This window comes from Misgurnus anguillicaudatus, chromosome 23 (genome assembly GCF_027580225.2).
Source record: "Misgurnus anguillicaudatus chromosome 23, ASM2758022v2, whole genome shotgun sequence".
Classification (NCBI taxonomy): Eukaryota; Metazoa; Chordata; class Actinopteri; order Cypriniformes; family Cobitidae; genus Misgurnus; species Misgurnus anguillicaudatus.
Window position 1 is genome coordinate 32,454,028 of NC_073359.2, and position 23,961 is coordinate 32,477,988.

General features: G+C 34.4%; 1 protein-coding gene across 1 annotated transcript; it reads right to left on the reverse strand.

The window, feature by feature from the left end:
* Positions 1-9,044: 9,044 nt before the first annotated feature.
* On the reverse strand, positions 9,045-16,053 carry LOC129452992 (obscurin-like). The gene is made up of 4 exons (XM_073862207.1): positions 15,595-16,053; positions 11,809-12,144; positions 11,296-11,622; positions 9,045-9,523 (listed from the first exon to the last, which is right to left on the reverse strand). Exons 1-4 carry the CDS (start codon positions 15,887-15,889, stop codon positions 9,180-9,182), a joined length of 1,302 nt encoding a protein of 433 aa, XP_073718308.1. The 5' UTR covers positions 15,890-16,053; the 3' UTR covers positions 9,045-9,179.
* Positions 16,054-23,961: the final 7,908 nt, after the last annotated feature.

Consider the following 23,961-nt stretch of genomic DNA (forward strand, 5'->3'; position numbering starts at 1 on the left):
AGTTGTGTAGAGATACATCTGCTGAGTTTGGACCACCCCCGTGCCTTCAACACACACCCTCAAAAACATCAATGTTTATACACACACATAGACATAGAAATGGAAATAAGTGACATTGCTCAGTGTGGTTCTGGTCAGAATCCAGATCAAAGTGTTTTGTAGAACCAGATTCTCAAGGTAACCTGAAAAATAGGACACAATATAAACACACAGGACTCACAAAAAGTGCACATAAGCATCCATAACGAAACATCTAACAAAATAAGAGACTATATGGTCTTGTGGAGTTTACAGATATGAGGTAGCTTCATTGGCTACCGGTTACATTTCAAATAGATTATAAAGTGTTGCTTTTTGTTTTTAAGTCTCTACAAAACCAAGCTCCCCAGTACTTTTCTGAACTGATCCACCCAGTCATTCAGTCAAGATCACTTAGATCGGGCGATTCAAACTTGCTATCTGTCCCTCAAACAAGGCTCAAAAATAGAGGTCACAGTGATTTTGGAGTTTATGGACCAAAGCTATGGAATGGCTTACCTCTTCACATCAGATCTGCCCAAACCTTGACACTTTTTAAAACTTCCCTAAAAATGTATTTCTTTTCAATAGCTTTTAATATAGCTTGATGTTTTTCGTCATCCACCTCTGCTGTGTTTTTTGTTGATGTTCTGTGTTTTGTATTATATATTTTTCCTTGCCTTCTTAAGCATTTTGGTCAACGCAAGTTGTTTTTTAAATGTCCTATACAAATTGTATTGTATTGTATTGTATTGTATTGATGGTTAAGATACTACAAAATTATTGTTAGTGATACAGCGTACAAAAACTTTTTTAAGGTATGCGTTTTGTTAATAAAGAGTAAGGAAGCACCGTAAACTCTTGAGTTAAACTACACTGTAAAACTTTTAAATTTTGATTAACTTAAATTATTTCTATTGGTTACACCTAAAAAAATATTTTTTCAACTTAAAGTTTGTCACTTTAAGTGAACAATCTAAGTTGTAAAAGCTTACATTTTTAGGTGCTACCAATTTTAATAAAAAAATCCTCTTAAATGATGTAAATTGTTTTAATGTTTAAGTAGATCCAATTTTTACTTTTTACAGTGTGTAATCATTTGTCCTTTTTTATCTACAGAGATTGAAATGAATACAGCTTAAGTAATAAAACAGCAAACAGTTTATCTGAATCTGTGAAAAAATAAACTGCTGCACAAATCTAAATGTACGATCTTGACTCGCAAGCTCACATCATCATCTGCACAATACTTACAGCTTATCTTATATAACTGAATGATACAGACATGTGAACTTATCTCTACACAACTCTTCTTGATAGCATCACTGTGTTGAAGAAAATGTTTCTCACGTGTGTTCATCTCTGTTTCTGCTTCTGTCGTCTGACTGGTAAGTTATAAAGTTTTAATTTTTGTTATAAAGTTTTTCTTTATTTATTTTAAGTTTGATTTTTTGTTATAAAGTTTTTCTTTGTTTATTTTATTTTAAGTTTGATCAGTTTGAAGATGCACTTGTTTTAATTGACACATGTAAAATTGGACTCAGGTCTGTTATCTCATATAATGAAATATTATTATATTATTTATCTAAATGTCCTGTCAGAGAAGATTTGCATGCTTTTTGTGTTTCTATGCTAAGATGTGATTTCTGTGAAACTCTGAAGAACTTAAATTCTGTCATCAATAAAGAAATTTAAATGGACTTTGCCATGACTTTTATTTTAGATTGAATATGTAAAAGTAACACGATTCACAAGTATATAATATTAAAATTTCTTAAATAACATATTTTTTTGCACATAAGAAATCTAATTTCCAAAGTCCAAAATTTGTAATTTTTAGTCTTTCAATTTTTTGTTTTTCAATACATTTACTCAACGTCTAGTTCTGTCTCTATATTTGTATCTACAGGTGTGTTTGGTGATGAAGTGAAGTCAGTGTCAGTGATTGAGGGAGATTCTGTTACTCTATACACTAATATTACTGAACTACAGAGTCATATACTGTGGAGATTTGGAGCTGAAAATTCTCTCCTAGCTGCAATCAATGGAATGGCTAATAAGATCTCAATATATGATGCTGTTCTTGATGGGAGATTCAGAGACAGACTGCAGGTGAATAATCAGACTGGAGATCTCACCATCACAAACATCACAACTCAACACACTGGACTTTATCACATGATCATCAGCAGCAAACAGAAGATCTCATACAGAGTCAATGTTACTGTCGATGATAAGTGGAGGTTTATTAAGTTTTGGTATTTTAGTGTTGAATGACAGTAATACTAATATACATACATGCACTATGTGTTTGGTCTTAGGTTTATCCATGTTATTGAGCTACAAATTCATTCTGATCTGTTGTGCTGCTGTTGGATGTCTGATAATTTTAGCTTCAATTCTGATCTGCTGCATCTGCAGGAAACGAAAAAACACAAAACAACAGTTCTGCTTAGAAATTACTTGAATTTATCTTTAATAATGTGTAAGGTTCAAGGTGTCTTGTTGAAATACACTCATCTGTTTGTGTTGTTTCCCTCAGGCTGTGTTTTCTGTTGTCATATTTCTGAAGTTGTGATCCGATTGGTCGTCTCTGCTCTGGTGGGCGTGGCTGTGGTTGCCATTTTGGTTTATGAGGTTAGCTCGAGCAGAGTTGAACAGAAGAAAAGATCACAGAGACTATCAGACTAGTTTTAGTGATGTTTTTATTAGTAATGAAACATATCATAGTCACAAAATTATAGAACCACTATTTTTCTTGTTCCTGTTTAATTGCTTTCCCTCTGTCAATAAGTCTTTAAATATTTCTTTAAATATTGTGATTGCCATTTGATGTGTTAATGGTGTGTGATAGCAAAAATGCATTTAAAACAATCACATGTTTAATAAAGCTGCTTTAAAATAAAATGAGAAATCAATTTAATAATTCATATATAAAAATGCTAATAAATTTATGAGTTCAAGTTCAATATCAAATTGTATGCGCATGGACCTGCCAGACTCTTAACTCATACAATAATATAAGCATACTCTTTGTCTGGTCTACAAACCGTGGCTTTTACGATCATATCTAACATGTTTGATATTTAGGATGTTAAAGGTGACATTTTACAAGACTTTTTATAAGATGTAAAATAAACCTTTCGTGTCCCCAGAGTACAAATGTGAATTTTAGATTAAAATACCCCACAGATAGTTTATTATAACATGTTATAATTGCCATTTTGTAGGTGTGAGCAAAAATGTGCTGTTTTGGGGTGTGTAATTTTAAATCCAAATGAGCTGATAACGCAAACACCGATCACCATAATGGTAATTTGTTGAAATTGAGACTCAATTGTGCTGTAAATAATTTTTTCTCTCTCTCTCTGCACTTAAGGGCAGTGCTGTGGTTGGATAGTGCAGATTTAGGGGAAGTTACTGGGTTGATCTTTTTCACATTTTCTATGTTGATAGAAGCACTGGGACTCAATTATAGCACTTAAACATGAAAAAATCAGATTTTCGTGACATGTCCCCTTTAAATTAAGATGATTATGTCACAGGTCGGAGCGGACCCAGATGTTAATAAGTCACACCCCTTCCTAGTTTCCACCTCGAGGAGGTCCCAAAGCCACCCCAATGACCAGACACACAGAGCCAGAGGTGTGGACTCGAGTCATGTGACTTGGACTTGAGTCAGACTCGAGTCATGAATTTGATGACTTCAGACTCGACTCGACAAAATGTACAAAGACTTGCAACTCGACTTGGACTTGAACATCAATGACTCGTGACTTCACTTGGACTTGCGCCTTATGACTCGAGAAGACTTGCTACTTCACATGAAAACCTGGGGATTTTTTTTCACACGGCCGCGCCGCTCTCAGTGTATCTGCATCTGTGAAAAAAATGTGCACAACCTGCATGCAGAGAGCACGCGCGCTGCCTGCACGACAGCCAATCACTGTAGTCCCACGTTGGTTTGGATGTTGGGACCGTACCAGCAGTACAGCTCAGCAGTGGTGTAGTCTACGTGATACGCATATACCCACTAAAAATAGCGCGAGGATGTGTAACAGCATGGTTTTGTGACATTTCAAACTTTTAGTCATAGTGAAGCACTGACCAGCATGCTACACTTGCTACTTTAGCGGGTACATATACATATATACCATAGGAATGAATGGGTCTAGGCTAAATGCTAACACATTCATAACACACTGTACAGTGCACGCATTGAAAAAAGATAGGTATGTATTAATTCGTCTAGGTTGAGGTAATAACAGTTTAATATGGCAAAAGGATAGACTATTCCTTTAAATGTGGGGAAATCTACATAATTGATTTGTATGATGTAATTTGAAATCATGTGCAAAATAGTACATGAAGAGATGTTTGTAACTGTATGCTTCATATTTTGATCTTACTTTGCATTTACTTTTTTATCAAAAGGTTTCATGACACCTCATAAGTCTAATTTCCAGAGAATCACCCATATACACATAGAAATGGAAATAAGTGACATTGCTCAGTGTGGTCTAGTCATCAAGTGTTTTGTATCAGGACCAGATGTCCAACTGTAAGTTCCTCATGGAAACCTGAAAAATAGGACACAATTTAGACACAAAGAAATTACAATGAGTGCAAATAAGCATCCACCCTGAAACATATAGCAAAATAAGAGACACTCTATATGGTCTTGTGGAGTTTACAGATTAGAGACGGTTAAGAGACTACAAAAGTTGTTTGTGACAGAGCCTACTGCAAAAAACTTTGTTAGGGAATATATTTTGTTTTTATTTATATTTCCAATTTTTACTTTCTACAATGTAATGTTATCATTTGTACTTTTGAAGATCTTTAGAGCGAGATGAATACAGCTTAAACAATAAAACAGCAAACAGCTCAACCGAATGTGTGAGAAAAAACTGCTGCACAAATCTGAAAATAAGATCTCGACATGTAAGATCACATCATCAGAGCACACAGTTGTGTTATTTCTGCACAATACTTACAGCTTATCTTATATAACCCAGTGATACAGACATGTGAACTTATCTCTACATAACTCTTCTTGATAGCATCACTGTGTTGAAAAAAATGTTTCTCATGTGTGTTTATCTCTGTTTGTGCTTCTGTCGTCTGACTGGTAAGTTATAAACATTTACATTTTTGTTATAAAGTTTTTCTTTATGATCTTATTTTATTTTAAATTTGATCAGTCTGAAGACGCACTTGCTTTAAGTCACAGATGTAAGATTAGATTAATATCTGTAATCTCATATAATGAAATATTATTATTATTTATCTAAATGTCCTAAAGACCTGGGCCCGGTTGCATAAAGCACCTTAAGTGTAATTTTACCTTAAGTTGTTTCCTTTAAACTTAAGGGTGTTGCAGAAAAACCCTTAAGTTTTTTCTGTTGTGTCTCCATGGCAACAATAGTATTTTATAACAACAAACTGGGGTCACTGTCATGAAACACTTAACGATTACTCTTACCTAAGAGAACCGTTTAAGGGATTATATGCAAAACTCTTTAATTATTATCTTACAGAAGTTAAGGGGAATTTACCCCTTAAGTGTCATACTTAAGGAAAAAACTTAAGGTGCTTTATGCAACCGGGCCCTGATCTTTCAGTCCTACTGAGGAAATTCTCCATTCAGGAAATCTGTATATAGTGTCAAGCTGTACTTGAATATCAACTCTGTTGTGAGTTAATACTTCAAATCAACCACGAGGCAAATAAATAGATGAAGGTAAAAAACAGCAAACAGGAGACGAAGTGATGTAAATATAATAAAGATAGTTTATTAAATAATTTTACTTGCTCAGTAGTTTTATCAATATAACATAAAACATTTAAAAAGAATAAAAGTGAATGATAAAATGCTTAAATTAATGAATACAAAAAATTGTAAGAGTATATAATGATAAATGAAGTAAAACAATAAATGAAAGAAAAAACACAAATGTATGTTTACTCAGCCCTTTACTATAAAAAGCGAATGATCTGAGTTGCTTTTCCGATAATTCTTAGCACTTATGCACATTTAGCATGTGTTCAACAGAATTTAAAAACTACAGGTTTAAAACAACATTATGGTGAGTAAATGATGACAGAACTTTCATATTTTTAAATCGGCTTCCATAATATTTAAAGCAATAATATGTGTTATATAGAGTGTTTTATATACAGAGCAAACAAACAATAAAAAAAGAAGAGTAAAAATAGTGGTTTTATGTAACTATAATATATGTTTCATCACTAATAGTCTGATGATGTCTGTGATCTTTTCTTCTGTTCAACTCTGTTTGATCTGATGTCATAAACCAAAATGGCAACCGCAGCCACGCCCACCAGAGCAGAGACAACCAATCTGATCACAGTTTCAGAATCATGACAACAGCAAACGCAGTCTGAGGAAAACAACATGAAACAAATGTTTTAACATGGCCAATATCTTAAAGGGAAATTTATTATTTACATTTATTAAAGATAAAGTGAAGTCATTTCTAAGCAAAACTGCAGTTCTACCTGAACACGGCTGACAGAGTTGAGTGATGTTAAGATGTTGAGTTCGATTTTTAATGGCATTGTTCACCACACATCTGAATGTGTTTGTATCCTGATATTCAACCTCCAGAGGTAGAGAGAGTTTGGAATTGAGATAAGTCACACTGATGCTGGACAATAAACTGTTTCCTTTATACCAGGACAGACTCACATCTCTCACATTCAACACTGAACACAACAACGAACAATTTGAGCTTGAAGATGATGAAGAACATTGTGAAGAGTCTCTGGTGATGACAGGAATGGGCAAAAAAGCTGAAAAAACATTTGATAGAATAAATAATAAATTACATTAAATTAAATATTTTTTTTGACATATTCAAACCCTGGATTGAGGTCATTCTGTCCCCTGTATTTTAGACCAAGTGCCCATTCCGTTCGTGTTCTCTGGTTTGTTTTAAAAGTGTATTTGAAGAGTTTGGTTCCAAAACGCGATAAACTCCTTTAAAAAAAAAAAAGAGTTACCACCAAAATTAGTATTGTATTAGGTCAGTATTAAAAAGTAAATTCTTAATTTTACGCAAAATCCAATAATACTTGAAGCCAATGAAAATCGAGCAGGATCAAAACATTTTACAGCTGATCGCTGTCAAAAAACTTCAGCGAGGACGTCCCAAGGATGACAGCAGCAATGACAGTGTTCTAAATATGACAAAGGAAGTGTTTTGATTAATGCCATTAATGTCTATTTTTTAATTAGTGTAGGGGAGAGCGGGGTAAGTTGTCACACGGGTAAGTTGTCACACTGTTAATAACTCCAACACTAGAGGCTCTATCTCAAAAATCAAATAGCCACTTTATGTGACTTCTTCTTCTATAGTGAACTTCCTGTTCACATGTGGTCAAGATCACTGTAATCTGAAGTTAGCACAATTTTCTTATTTTTCTGCTTAAAAAGTAAAAAAAAATCACTTTACATTTTATGCAATACAACTTTGTTAGGTGTGAATGTTTAAAATGATTATTTTGCACAAAATAGAGGAGACCGTAAAGTGTCTTTTGATACTTTAGCTAAAGTGATATGATGAGCTAAACTTGAGATTTAGACAACATTAGCACACAAGTAAGTATGGGGCAAGTTGTCTCAATGACTTTGGGGCAAGTCGTCACATCTGACAACTTGCCCCTGTACAAACAAACACATCGAACATGCTCAGAAAACATGATATAGAAAAGAATAAGCCTCAATCTAGCAAAAAGCTGTTTCAAAAGAAAGGGAAGCAGAAATCTGGACCTATGAAAAACAAGGCAGCTAAAAGAAGAAAAATCATGCAAGAGTCATCATCAGATGATGAAGAGTGCTTCTGCCTCGTCTGTGTAGAGCCATTTTCAAAGAGTCGTCCAAAGGAGACCTGGGTAAAATGTGTAAAATGCAACAATTGGGCCCATGATGCTTGCACCTCAGGCCAGGCAATTTATGTGTGTCAGAATTGTGATTCTGGAGATGAGTCCTATTAGTCATACAGGGCATCTGTTTTGTTCAGAGGTTAAACATGTTAAGTTAAGCAAGTTATCTGCAGCGTTCCATTCAGTTATCTGGTTTTATGTGAAAGCCATAGAACATTTGAACCAAAGTTCAAAGTAAAGTGGTCTTGCCACTTAATTGAAATGTGCATTATTTGGATTGAAATAATTGTTTTTCCAGATTCTCCAGGCACGGATGTTTATATTTCCAGTTTGGTTTGAGTTTAAAAATTAAAATCAATATTCACAATTAAGTAGTTGTGTTCTTATTTTTAGATAATCTAGTGTGACAACTTACCCGCCCTAGTGTGACAACTTACCCTCCGATGGGGCAAATTGTCACAAGTGCACAGTCACTATTCAACAGTCTACAACTCTGTAATGAGATAAGATATAAAGATGTTATGAATACAACATATGTGCCCAAGACTTCCTTCTTTCATTTGGTATGAGATTTATACCATTTTGATGTATGGTGCTCAGTAAATGTTAGACAGTGTGAAAAGTGTGACAACATACCCCGCTCTCCCCTATACCACTAGTCAACTTAATGAATATAACATGGCAAAGATGAATGCACATTTATACATTGATTCAATAGATTTATAGCATTTTGAATAAAAAAATGGTCATGGATTTATTGCATTTTGTGAAAAAATATCAGTTTTATAATAAATCTTGGATTATGGATTTGAATTTTTTATGTTTTTATAACCTAAAGATACTATGTGAAAGTTTGTAACATGAAAATAGTTGTTTTCATCTTGTCACTTTCTTGGTATAGAAAACACGTTTTTACCGAAATTTGTCAAAATGGATTTATTGCGTTTTGGAACCAAACTCTTCAAATTTTCTTCCTTACCCAATTAGGCCAAGTTGTTTAGCGCTGAATGCTTATCTTATTATATTTTAGTACTTTCATTCACTAACGCTAGGTGTTTCAATAGTGTTTACTGTGGTAACTTTGAGAGTCACACCACCGACAGCTGACAATCCCCCATTTCAACTTTAAAAATAGCTACTATGTCCCTGCTATTATGACAAATTACTCCTTAAAAATGACAATTGTGCATCAGATCTAGTTGGAATAGTACAAAACATGATCTGTGTTTATGTCTAGTGAATTTACTAAATCTTTACTCACCATAGACAGTAACATTGAATTTGTATGAGATCTCTTTAGTGCTGTTGATGATCATTTCATAAAGTCCAGAGTGTTTAGTAGTGATGTTTGTGATGGTGAGATCTCCAGTCTGATTATTCACCTGCAGTCTGTCTCTGAATCTCCCATCAAGAACATCATCATATATTGAGATCTCACTGGTCGCTCTGTTGATTTTTGCTATAAGAGACTTTTGAAGTCCAAACCTCCACAGTATCACATCATTTTTCTGTATTTTAGTTAGATGAGTGTGTAGAGTAACAGAATCTTCCTCCACCACTGACACTGACTTCACTTCATCTGTATCACAAAACACACCTGCACACACAGAGACAAGATTTGTCATAAATGTAGGTTTGTTTTTCTGCACATGGGACAGGGCGACTGCACTGTATTAAGGAGAGGATGATCGGGGTATTGCAAGATTTTGGGGAACAACCCCCTTCCCTCAGTTATAGCATTGAAGATGAGTCAAAGCTGGGTCTTCAAATATGACAATGACCTGTCATGACAACAGACCTATCTTAAATAACTGTATATTATCTTAAATAACTTTATATCAAAACATGGCACTAAACTAACTAATTTAATTCCTGAATATGAATTTATTAACAATACATTCTACAACCAGGTAGTGTTTCTGATTTATTTAGGACGTGACTTGGTTATGTTCCATCTCATCTCTCCCTTCCTATACGCACAACCGGCGCAACGTCATAGAATGTCTCTGAACAGGTTCACGCCCACTTTTGGGGGAGATCAGACTAGACCTTCCATTGGCTTCCATTCAGAATAGCGGAGCAAGGCAGCCTTCGTGCACAGCCGGCAGGCGTAAATGGCTTGTGAAGTCACTCAGATTGAACGTGTTGAGTAATTATCTGTCCACCCTGCCTGCCATAGAGCGCGAAAGATAAATTAACATATTTAATTTGGTCAATATAAAAACATGTCTCTTTCATTCTCCCAGCATCAAATTTGTGTAACAACGCTCCCTATTGGCCAGAGGTGTCTTACCCGGACATTTACTCGTACCTCATCGAGTCAACAGGAAAGCAAGTGAATGATTTTACTTCGTATTTGAAAGTTACTTAGCATTTATTTATTATGTCTCTATATTTAGAGTAATGAGTGCACTTTTCCGTCGAGTCATACAACTAACTGGCTTAGTGATATTTCTAGCAATCACTGGATGGCGTTGTTACACAAATTTGATGCTGTGAGAATGAAAGGGACATGTTTTTATATTGACCAAATTAAATGTGTTAATGTATCTTTCGTGCTTTATGGCAGGCAGGGTGGACAGATAAATAATAATAATAATCTGAGTGATTTCATAAGTTATTTACGCGTGCCGGCTGTGTAAAAACGTTGCTTTGTTCCGCTATTTTGAATGGAAGCCAATGGAAGCGCTGCTTTTTTATCCCCCAAAAAGGGGCGGTGACGAAATTTACAGTCAAGTTCCCGGATGTGCTGGTAGTCCGTATATGAGGTGTTGCCATTGAAGCTGTGACTTGGTGTGAATTAACCCCGCACAGCTCTTTGAGTAACAGATCTTCTCTAGACGAAAACTCCAAAGTCCCGACAAGAATAACTGATCGCATGGTGACAATTATATGATTGACGTGAGGTGCAGATGATGTGCAATTAAAATCTGATCACGCATTCAGTTATCCTCAACGTAATGGGAAGCGCGCTCAAGGTTGCGTAGCAGCGAAAGACGTACCACTCTCTCGCTTTTGAAGGAAAAACTATGTTATATTTTTGACAGTAGACGCGGGCCGGGAGTTTGAGACCACTGCCCTACAGTATCTCATTGATAGTTGGTCAGTAATTTCTGGAACCCTCAGTGGGCGGTTCTTGTCAGACGTGAAGTTGACACGCAAATTGACAGTTCTTGACGAGAGATTTGCGGTTCGGCTGTAATAGAAAATATTTTAACGTGCATTAAAATTAGTGACACGCGTATCAGGCATATTATTATAACAACCGGGGCTTTACTAAACAGGTCCGGGGCTCAAGCCAAATTCAGTTAGAATAATACAATGCATCTGTGTTTAGTTCCAGTGAATGTTTTCTAAATCTTTACTCACCATAGACAATAACATTGACTCTGTATGAGATCTTCTGTTTGCCACTGATGGTTATATAAAGTCCAGTGTGTTGAGTTGTGATGTTTGTGATGGTGAGATCTCCAGTCTGATTATTCACCTGCAGTCTGTCTCTGAATCTCCCATCAAGAACATCATCATATATTGAGATCTTATTGGCCACTCCATTGATTCTTGCTATGAGAGAATTTTCAGGTCCAAATCTCCACAGTATCAGATCATCTGTCTGTAGTTTAGTAATATAACTTTGTAGAGTAACAGAATCTCCCTCCATCACTGATACTGACTTCACTTTATCACCAAACACACCTGCAAAAACAGATAGTCACAAGCTCTTAAATTTAAGATGAACTTGTTTCTGTATACAATTAGAAACCTTTGGCTTTTAAAATCAGTTTTTGGAATACATGATGACATAGACTTAAAAACAACAGAATGGAAAACTAAAAACACAGATGCAGAAATCAGATCTCTGAATGTTTAATCTTTACTCACCATAGACAGTAACATTGAATCTGTATGAACTTTCTTTAGCACTGTTAAAGATCATTTCATAAAGTCCAGAGTCTTTGGGTTTGGTGTCCCTGATGATGAGATCTCCAGTCTGATCATTCACCTGCAGTCTGTCTCTGAATCTCCCATCAAGAACATCAGGATATATTGAGGCCTCACTGGACACTCCATTGATTCTTGCTATAAGAGACTTTTGAAGTCCAAACCTCCACACTATCACATCATTTTTCTGTATTTTAGTAAGATGAGTGTGTAGAGTAACAGAATCTTCCTCCACCACTGACACTGACTTCACTTCATCTGTATCATCAAACACACCTGCACACACAGAGACAAGATTTGTCATAAATGTAAGATTTTTACAAATACTAAGTAGGTAAATAAGAAGTCCAAACACAATTTATCTCTTAAAATCAGTTTTGTTGTGAGACATGGCATAGATTTAAAAACAACAGAATGGTAAAATAAACACAAAGATAACATCTCTGAATTCACACATTCATATTTTTTATGTTTAGGCTTTGCCTATTTGCTTCAAGTCAGTGGGAATCTGATAAAAAAATAAGAATTATTACAGTAAACTATAAAATAATAAAATATGTTTATAACTGTCTATAACTTCAATTGATTACACCTAAAAAATATAATTTTTTTTCAACAGAAGGTTTCTCATTTTAAGTAGAAAATTTAAGTTGGCAAAACTTATTTTTTAAATTGTTACTAATTGAAGTAATATATTTAAGTAGATCTAACTTTCACTTTTTACAGTGTAATGTAATCATTTGTAATTTTGAAATAAGATCTATACACTGAAAATGATTCATTCAATTTACTCAATTTACCCTTTTTAAGGTAAGTGGTCGCAATCAGTTTATTTAAGCTACATTAAAAAAAGAAAAAAACAACAAAAAACTTTTGCTTAAATGTAGCTTAAATAAATCGATTGCAACCACCCAGCTAGAAATAAAAAGTTCTAAGAACGTTCCCTGAAAGTTCCCGAGTGTTCCCAAGGACATTCTGCCGACGTTGAAAGCGGCTAGTTTTTTTTGCGTTCTAGGAGCGTTTCTGTTGTCTCTGAACGTTAGAGGAATGTTACATTCTATCATTTTAAACGTTATGACAATATCATGTTTTAATGTTCACACAATGTTTAAAACAACAGCTGTTTATTATATTGACTTGTTTAATTGTTATATAAATGATAGAGAAACATTGCATTTTATTATTTTATAAAACATTATTTCTGAATGTTCAGTAAATATATTGCTGTAGAAAACTCAATTCACTTACTAGGTTTAGATGTTGATGTTTCATTTTAAGTCACCCTTATTGTGATTCGTGTTTGTTTTAGTTGGTTTCTTGACACTTGACTTTTTGCCTACTAGTTTTTTCCTGGTTGTGTTAACTTTGTGGTAATGCACCACATTTGTTATGAAAAGTTATTAGTGTATTTCTGTGGCTGTTGGTACATAATGGTAAAGATCATCACCTAGTTCATTTACTAATCAAAAGTTTATTTTCTGCCAATATTGTATATTAGATCCAACTCTTTCACAGCAGTTTGTCATTAAGGAGTTTTAGAAACTTTGGACAAAAAATATCCGCTGTATAGTTGGGATGCCCAAACATCAAGAATCAGACTATGAATCTCAACCATGGTGACAATTAAAATTGTTAAAAAAATCCTTATTTATCCATGCTGCAGTGCATGCTGCAGTCCTGAATGAGGTTTGTAATTTGTTAATACCCAGCATGCATTGCAGCATGAAGTTTTTCATTTAATTGTCACCATGATTGAGATTCACAGTCCGACCCCTGATGTTTGTGCATCCCAGCTACACAGCAGACACCTTCCGTCCAAAGCCTCCAAAACTCCTCAATGACAAACCGCCGTGAAAGCACCGGATCTCATCCACATTTTTGACAGAAAATAAAGTCTTGATTAGCAAATGAATTAGGTGATGATCTTTACCATTATGTACCAACAACCACAGAATAACACCATCAACTTGGCATGTTCATAACAAATGTGGTGCACCAACACAAAGTCAACACAACCAGGAAAAAACAAGCAAGCAAAAAGTCAAGTGTCAAGAGACCAACTAAAACAAACACTAATCACAATAAGGGTGACTTAAAATGAAACAAACATCAACATCTAAACCTAGTAAGTGAATTGAGTTTTCTACAGCAATGTATTTACTGCATACAGAGGTAATGTTTTATAAAATAGTGAAATGCAATGTTTCTCTATCATTTACATAACAATTAAACAAGTCAATATAATAAACAGCTGTTGTTTTAAACATTGTGTGAACATTAAAACATGACATTGTCATAACGTTTAAAAATGGTAAAATGTAACATTACTCTAACGTTCAGACAACAGAAACGTTCCTAGAACTTAAAAAAAACTAGCCGCTTTTAACGTTGGCAGAATGTTTTTGGGAACATTCGGGAACTTTCAGGGAACGTTCTTAGAACTTTTTATTTCTAGCTGGGCACTTACCTTAAAAAAAATTAGTAAATTGAATGAATCATTTTTTTTCAGTGTAGTATGAGTCTGTGAGATGAATACAGCTTGAGTAATAAAACAGCAAACTGAATCTGTGAGAAACTGCTGCAGAAATCTCAATGTATGATCTCGACACGTAAGTTCACATCATCAGACACAGTTGTGTTATTTCTGCACAATACATACAGCGTATCTTATAATAACCCAATAATACAAACATCTGAACTTATCTCTACACAACTCTTCAAGATAGCATCACTGTGTTGCGTGACTATCAGACCCCTGAAAAAAAATTCTCATGTGTGTTTATCTCTGTTTGTGCATCTGTGGTCTGGTAAGTTATAAGCATTTTAATTAGATATGTCAGGAGAGAGTTAATGTTTTAGTTTGATCAGTCTGAAGACACACTTGCTTTAATTCACAATGTTAAAGAAGATGATGATAATTTTGTTAAAACATTCTGTCATTAATCAAGAAATTGACATGGACTCAGATTCTTTTACTAGATGTGACATGAATTTTTTTTAGATAATAATTGTAAGAAATTAAAGAAGAAAATTAACATGTGTAAAAATATGAAAGTGTCTTAATTCACAGATCTTTGCTGTTCTTTGAATATCTTAATTCCAAAGCACAAATTTGTAATTTTACAAATTCTTTCATAAGTTAATTTTCATAATTTTGAGATACATTTATTTACGGTCTAAATTCTACATTAAACTGTTTTTTTCTGTACTTTAGGTTTATCCAAAGTTCATTAGTGTTTTAAAACTATATATATAATATATATAAACATAATTACTCTGTTAATATTTCTGAGTTCATCACACTGATGCAAGGCCGTAGCAAGCAACTTTCAAATACATTGTGATTTTGTCCCTTACACTTTTTTGAACCAGCGCCAAACACATTTCTGTGTGTGTTCTCTGGTTTAAAGCTTGTCTGACTTCATGTTGAGCTGCAAGAACTTGCAGGCGGATGACGTTAAAGTACCGCGAGAGCGATCCAAAGACAGACTCCTCCATATGATTTCTCAAATCATTCTCGCAGTACTTTGATGTCATCCTATTGTCTGTTCTTGCAGCGCTGCATCATGTTGTCAAATGATGTCAGATTAAATATGTAGCCAAATTCAGTAAAGACGAAAAAGCACTCGGACACGTCTCGGAACACAACAGTGCAACAAATCTAGTTGGAATAATACAATGCATCTGTGTTTACTTCCAGTGAACTTTTTCTAAATTTTTACTCACCATAAACAGTAACATTGTATATGTATGAGATCTTCTGTCTGCCGCCGATGATCATGTGATAAAGTCCAGTGTGTTGAGATGTGGTGTCCGTGATGGTGAGATCTCCAGTATGATCATTCACCTGCAGTCTGTCTCTGAATCTCCCATCAAGAACATCAGAAGTTATTGAGATATCTTTGGCCACGCCATTGATTTTTGCTATGAGAGAATTTTCAGGTCCAAACATCCACAGTATCACATCTTTACTCTGTATTTCAGTAATATTAGCATGTAGAGTAACAGAATCTCCCTCCATCACTGACACTGACTTCACTTCATCACCAAACACACCTGGAGACACAGAGATAAGGTTTGACAAATAAGAAAGATCTTAAATATAAAAGCTCAGTAGAAGTTAAAATTAGAAACAAGTCTTTATCTTGACTTTACAGAATAAAACTAAAATAACAGCCTCGTGCAAAGGATTTTGGGAACCAAAAATTATTTCCGCCTAATTCACAACACGTGTATGCGCACATGAATTGTGTCTTGTTCTTACGTTAGTGAATTTGGAGTGTCCTACATGAGTGGTCGTGTGCATTAGGTTTTCAATTTGCATAAAAGACGCCCAATCTAGCTCCATATACAAATTTTCGCAGCTCTAGTCCACAGAACATTTTAGAGCAGTTTGTCACCGAAGCAAAAGAACTCGAAAAGAAATTCATGATCATATTTAATACAGGTAATATTGTGTTTTGCATTTTTGATTTAGGAGGTTTTGCTGTCGCTGGACGAAGCAAGTATGTCTCCACCGGAGTAGGCTAACATTAAAGTATTGGATGCGATCACAAACACATTTATTAATATGACATTTAATCAGTATGACAGAGATGCGCATCTATACAGTTGAAAGAAAAAGTATGTGAACCCTTTAAGCTTACTTGGATTTCTTCATAAATTGGTCATAAAATGTGTTCTGATCTTCATCTAAGTCACAACAATAGAGAAACACAGTCTGCTTAAACTAATACCGCACAAACATTATACGTTTTCATGTTTTTATTGAACACATTTTATGACCAATTTATGAAGAAATCCAAGTAAGCCCAAAGGGTTCACATACTTTTTCTTTCAACAGACAGAAGATCAAGTGATTGACGTTTGGACTTCCTTATTACATTTCCATAACGTTTACATTAGGCATTAAAAGGACACTCTTTTTTGAAAATAGGCTCATTTTCCAGCTCCCCTAGAGTGAAACATTTGATTTTTACCGTTTTGATATCCATTTAGCCGATCTCCAGGTCTGGTGGTACCACTTTAAGCATAGCTTAGCATAATCCATTGAATCTGATTAGACCACACAGTAAAATCCCCAGTGTTAAATTAACACTGCTCGGTGTTTATATAATCCACACCAAGATTGGTGTTAAAAAAAACACTAAATCAGTGTTAAAGTTAATAAGATAATGAAGTGATTGAGTCATTAATTGTGAACACCTGCTGGTCATTCCATGTCAAATCAACTCAATTTTGGAATTGTTTATTTTGTTGACTCTTTTTCTGGATAAAGTAATACTAAAATGTGGAAGAAAGCCAAATTATTAAATGCAATAGATGAAATCACCATAGTTAAATGAACACTATCATCATATCTGTTTGAAAACTAAAATTACAACTTGCATCCAGAGTTACATGGATGATAGGTTGAACTTCTAAAGAACTGCTGTAAATCTGGTTAATAAAGTAAGTCACCATTGCTCCGATTAGTGTTTCCTTTAGTTGGGTACTTGGGTCTTGAAGTTTAGTGTTAGTTTTCTTCTGCTAACTGTGGCAGTTTATAAAACACATCTGTTAAAGCAGAGGAAGATGAGAGAAATGAAGTCTGTAACTCATGCTATGTTAATTAGTATGAAAGTATAAGTCTTGGGATTCAATGCTATCATAAAAAAGTAATCACTAAATATAAGTGTTTAATTTATGTTCTGCCAACCCTGTGAGGCTCCCATGAAATCCAACAGTGCTGTGATAGTCCACATACCCTGAAGAGTTAAATATTGTTTACCCAAATCTAATCTGTGGTGTTAATCAGACACACTGAGACATCAACAATCAGCCTATAAAACACAATCATGGTGACAATCAACAACAAAGCCCCACGCCGCAATGCACGCTGGGCACCAGGATTGCAGAAAACTCATTCATAAATCCCATCATGCATTGCAACATGACAAAAATGTAGCAACTTTCTTACCATTAACTGTCACCATTGTTGAGATTTGTATCAGAAATCATGAAGTCTCTCTTAAGCAGAAAACAACAAACACAACAAAAAAACACTAAAGCATTACAGCAGTCTCATTCAATACAATGTCATTTGCATAGAGCTTTTCTATATGCCTGTTTCTTTATAATTAATTTGTGATCAAATGTTTCAATGATTTGTAGAGTAGAATATAATAAAAATAAACTAAGAAGGTCTGGAAGGTTTTCCCTCTACATGAAGCAATGAACAAGTGGTTTTACTAAAACATTGTTGCTATTGCTAAAAGAGGAAAGTTAGATCAGAGAAGATCAAGGGACAAGTGCCTAACTAAAGGAAACACTAGTCACAGTAATGGTGACTTCAAATGAACTCATAACAAACACAAACTTAAGATTTAATGTGATACATTTTGTGATAAATGTCTATTTGACTTGTGAGACATCGCGTCAGAAAGAAGATCCGTCCACCAAACCACACGCGCGGATGCTGGAACAGTTGAGCACCTGCATCCTGCTCTGACAGCTGATAGAAGCCAAACTTATCCAATTAGAAAATAACTCAGCAAGTTATCTTTTTATCTTCAAACAGAGATGCTGATAGAGAGGCAAACGTGAAAGCTTTTGGAGGCATACACCCAACAGTATTCATCCATTGCATTCAACAATCTGTCTCTCCTTACCATTCCAGCACTTTCTCCAGAAAACGAGCCATCAAAACAAAAATTCAGAGACAGGAAAATGTCCAAAATGTAATTGACTTGAATGACCAGCAGGTGTTCACCATTAATGTCTTAATCATTACTTCATTATCTCATTAACTTTAACACTGATTCAGAGTTATATTTTTAACACCAGTCTTTTTTAACACCGATCTTGGTGTGGATTATATAAACACCAAATAGTGTTGATTTAACACTGATAGAGTTAATTTAACACTGGGGATTTTCCTGTGCATTAGCATTGCGCTCAAAAATAACCAAAGAGTTTCAATATTTTTCCTATTTTCCTAAAAATCAAATGTTTAACTCTAGGGGAGCTGGAAAATTAGCATATTTTTTAAAAAAGTGGAGTGTCCCTTTAAGCAGACGCTTTCATAGAGACTTAAAAAGTGAGGAAGGAAAGTGCGAAGATTTGTCATTACGTTTTGTCAAACTTTTTATGTGTAGAAAAAATAAGTAGGAAATAATAATGTATAATATCCTCTATATAATAAAAATATAGATAATGTATATACTAATATAAAAAACAGAAAATTTGATATAAAATATAATAATGTAAGTGTAATATATCAACATTATTATAATTATAGAATAGTATTTTATTATAGCGTATGAGGTTATTGTGTAGGCTACATATTTAAAACATATTGTTACTCAATACAGTGATGTTATCAACAAAGGTCGGGTCTGCTGAGTTTGGACCACCCGCATGCCATTGCAACACAATCTCAAGGCAAGACTGTTTTTTGCTTTTTTCCATGCCATTGAGCATGAATGTCTTTTCGAGTCAATCAGCACAAACTTCTATAAATAGTTTTTTGTGTTCAGAGTACGTTATTTTTCGTATCATTATTTGTTTTCTCATTGTTTTTTCCTCCCTATTTTTAAATCATTGTCGCTTGGGTTTCAGAAAAATTACTTTTTGTCCTTCACTGACATAAATCTTTACTCACCATAGACAGTAACACTGAATCTGTATGAGATCTGCTTGCCACTGATGATTATATTATAAAGTCCAGTGTGTTGAGTTGTGATGTTTGTGATGGTGAGATCTCCAGTCTGATCATTCACCTGCAGTCTGTCTCTGAATCTCCCATCAAGAACATCATCATTTATTGAGATATCTTTGGCCACTACATTGATTTTTGCTATGAGAGAATTTTCAGGTCCAAACCTCCAAACTACCAGATCATCTCTCTGTAGTTTAATATCAGTGTGTAGAGTAACAGAATCTCCCTCCATCACTGACACTGACTTCACTTCATCACCAAACACACCTGAAACACACAAACAGAGATAAATTAACACAGAACTTGAGAAAACGTTAACAAGTAGTTAAACAATTGGAAACCTTTAGCTTTTAAAATCAGTTGAAGACAGAATTAAAAAATAAACACAAGATGCAGAATCAGACCTCTGAATGTTTAGGCTTTGTTGTTTGTTTCAATTAAAAAGTAAGAAAGTGAGTGCAAATCTTCCTGAAATCTTCTGACTGAATGAAAATGTGAATTATTTCTTACAGTAAACTATAAAATCATAAAACATGTTTATAACTTACCAGCCAGACCGCAGAAGCACAAACTGAGATAAACAAACATGAGAAACATTTTCTTCAGTGTCTGATAGAGTCAATACAGTGATGCTATCAACAAAAGTTAGAGATAAATCTGCAGAGTTTGGACCACCCCCGTGCCTTCAACCACACACCCTCAAAAACATCAATGTTTATACACACACATACACATAGAAATGGAAATAAATGACGTTGCTCACTGTGGTTCTGGTCAGAATCCAGATCAAAGTGTTTTGTATCAGGACCAGATTCTCAAGGTAACCTGAAAAATAGGACACAATATAAACACACAGGACTCACAAAAAGTGCACATAAGCATCCATAATGAAACATCTAACAAAATAAGAGACTATATGGTCTTGTGGAGTTTACAGATATGAGGTAGCTTCATTGGCGGTTAAATTTCAAATAGATTATAAAGTGTTGCTTTTTGTTTTTAAGTCTCTACAAAACTTATCTGAACTGATCCACCCAGTCTCTTAGGTCAAGATCACTTAGATCGGGCAATTCAAACTTGCTATCTGTCCCTCAAACTAGGCTCAAAAATAGAGGTGACCGTGATTTTGGAGTCTATGGACCAAAGCTATAGAATAGCTTACCTCTTCACATCAGATCTGCCCAAACCTTGACACTTTTTAAAACTTCGCTAAAAACGTATTTCTTTTCAATAGCTTTTATACCTTGATGTTTTTTGTCATCTACCTCTGCTGTGTTTTTGTTGATGTTCTGTGTTTTGTATTTTATATTTTTCCTTGCCTTGTTAAGCATTTTGGTCAACACAAGTTGTTTTTTAAATGTGCTATACAAATTGTATTGTATTGTATTGTATTGTATTGTATTGTATTGTATTGTATTGATGGTTAAGATACTACAAAATAATTGTTTGTGATACAGCCTACAAAAACTTTTTTAAGGAATGCGTTTTGTTTAGAAAGAGTCAGGAAGCACCGCAAACTCTTGAGTTAAACTACACTGTAAAAATTAAAAGTTTGATTAACTTAAATTATTTCAATTGGTTACACCTAAAAATATTTTTTTCAACTTAAAGTTTGTCACTTTACGTGAAAAATCTAAGTTGTAAAAGCTTACGTTTTTAGGTGCTATCAATTTTAATAAAAAAAAATCCTCTTAAATGATCTCAATTTTTTTAATGTTTAAGTAGATCCAATTTTTACTTTTTACAGTGTGTAATCATTTGTTCTTTTTTAAAAAGATCTACAGAATAGATCTAAGAATACAGCTTAAGTAATAAAACAGCAAACAGTTCATCTGAATCTGTGAAAAAAAATCTGCTGCACAAATCTAAATGTACGATCTTGACACGTAAGCTCACAGCATCAGAGCACGCAGTTGTGTTATTTCTGCACAATACTTACAGCTTATCTTACATAACCCAATGATACAGACATGTGAACTTATCTCTACACAACTCTTCTCGATAGCATCACTGTGTCGAGTGTTGAAGAAAATGTTTCTCGCGTGTGTTCATCTCTGTTTCTGCTTCTGTGGTCTGACTGGTAAGTTATAAAGTTTGAAATGCTGTTATAAAGTTTTTCTTTATGTTCATTTTATTTTTATTGTGATCAGTCTAAAGACGCACTTGGTTTAATTCACAGATGTAAATATGGATTCAGGTCTGTGATCTCATATAATCAAATATTATTATATGATCTATGTCCTGTTAAAGAAGATCTGGAAGCTATTTGTCTTTCTATGCTAAGATTTCTGTGAAACTCTAAAGAACTTCAATTCTGTCATCAATAAAGAAATGGACTTTAGCATGATTTTATTTTAGACTGAATATGTAAAAGTAACACACATAAATAACATCTCCTTTTGCACATAACAAAACTAATTTCCAAAGTCCAAAATGTGTAAATTGTAGTCTTTATAATTTTTTATATTTCTCAATACATTTATTCAACGTCTAGTTCTGTCTGTATGTTTGTGTGTGCAGGTGTGTTTGGGGATGAAGTGAAGTCAGTGATGGAGGGAGAATCTGTGACTCTACACACTCATATTAAACTACAGAGAGATGATATGATACTGTGGAGATTTGGATCTGAACATTCTCTTATAGCAAAAATCAATGGAGTGGCTAATAAGATCTCAATATATGATGATGTTCTTGATGGGAGATTCAGAGACAGACTGCAGGTGAATAATCAGACTGGAGATCTCACCATCACAGACATCACAACTCAACACACTGGACTTTATCAACTGACCATCAGCGGCAAACAGAAGATCTCATACAGATGTAATGTTACTGTCTATGGTAAGTGGAAGTTTATTGAGTTTTGGTATTTTTACTGTCGATAATACTGATATACATACATGCATTATTTGTTTGGTCTTAGGGTCATTCATGTCCTCGCACTACAATCTCATTCTGATCTGTTGTGCTGCTGTTGGATGTCTGATAATTTTAGCTTCAGTTCTGATCTGCTGCATCTGCAGGAAACGAAAAAACACAAAACAACAGGGCAAGTGAAAACTACTGCTAATATAACTGTAATATAATGCATTCATGTCTGATATAACCCAATGATGTACATTTATGTGTCTATTATATAATTGTTAAAACAGCTCAGAATGGTGAAGAGGAGGACAATTATACATACTCATATATAACATACAATAGAACACAAGCACATAAAACGGTAAGATCATTGAGACTGTCTTGCATACAAACAATAAATCCAAATGGGTTTGTTATTGATTTACTTAAAGCTGAGGATGGCTCAATGTGTTAGATACTGTATCCCAGCAACTTTTATTGTTACAAGTATGTTTGACATCTTTATTTATAGAAATTGAAGTAACATGAATTTAAAACACAATAGATAATATATAATATGATCAATAGATATATATCAATTTTGATTTTTAATAATTTTATCTGATTTTATTAAATGTTGTGTAGTGTTGTGTTCAGGGAGCTCCAGAGATGGATGAGGTGGTGTATACAAGACTCATAAGATCTTGATCGACTGTGATCAGAGATCTTCGATGGTGACAAAGAAACTGATGAAAACTGATGATGAAGATGGCCTCGGAAACCTCCGCCTGAGGAAGATTGAACTTTTATTACAACTCTGATCAACTATGGACTGATGAAACTTTCTGAATGAGGCTTTATACACAAATAGAAATGCACGTTTGAATTTACTTACACTTACAGACACCTGCTAAGAGAACAAGTTTATTACACTGTAAAAAGTGCAGAATGGATCAACTTAAAAAAAAATACTTCATTTGGACCCCGAAAAATTAAAGTTAATTATTTCAACTTAAATGTTTTATTTCAAGTATTTTTCACTTTAAAAACAAACAAACTTTTTTTAGGTGTTACCACTGAAGTATCCCAAAGATACTTCGTAATTAAAGCTGTAGTCTACGATGTTGAAAATCGGTCGAGAAAGCCTGAGACGGTTAGTAAGTTTTAAAAAACTCATCCCGCCCCTCTGTGCTACCTGATCCCTCCCACCGGGAAACAAGCTGAACAACGTCATTCAGTCAAGCTGTGATCACCAGTAGTAAACATCAGAACAGAGATTTACTGAGCAGTAAACACATAAAGCCTTGAAGGAATGAACAAATTATGATTGTAATTGACGTTATTTACATTCACAACAACGTTTGGCATACATTTCCCCTCCTGAGCTTCAAGAAATGACTTTGTAAATATAATTACTTTGACCCGTGATAAGCGATGCTAAACGGGTAACATTCCAATGCCGACCGGCAGCATGAGCATGATGTTGCCAGACTCATAAAAAGATATCTATGTAACACCTCACACAATAAAAGTATAAATAGATGCGTACC

Coding starts and splice junctions, on each gene's coding strand:
- LOC129452992 (XM_073862207.1), bottom strand. CDS start 15,889: ATGGAGGGAGATTCTGTTACTCTACATGCTAATATTACTGAAATACAG. Junction 11,623..11,808: donor ATTCAATGTTACTGTCTATG/GTGAGTAAAGAT, acceptor CTGTTTTTGCAG/GTGTGTTTGGTGATAAAGTG. Junction 9,524..11,295: donor AGTCAATGTTATTGTCTATG/GTGAGTAAAGAT, acceptor CTGTGTGTGCAG/GTGTGTTTTGTGATACAGAT.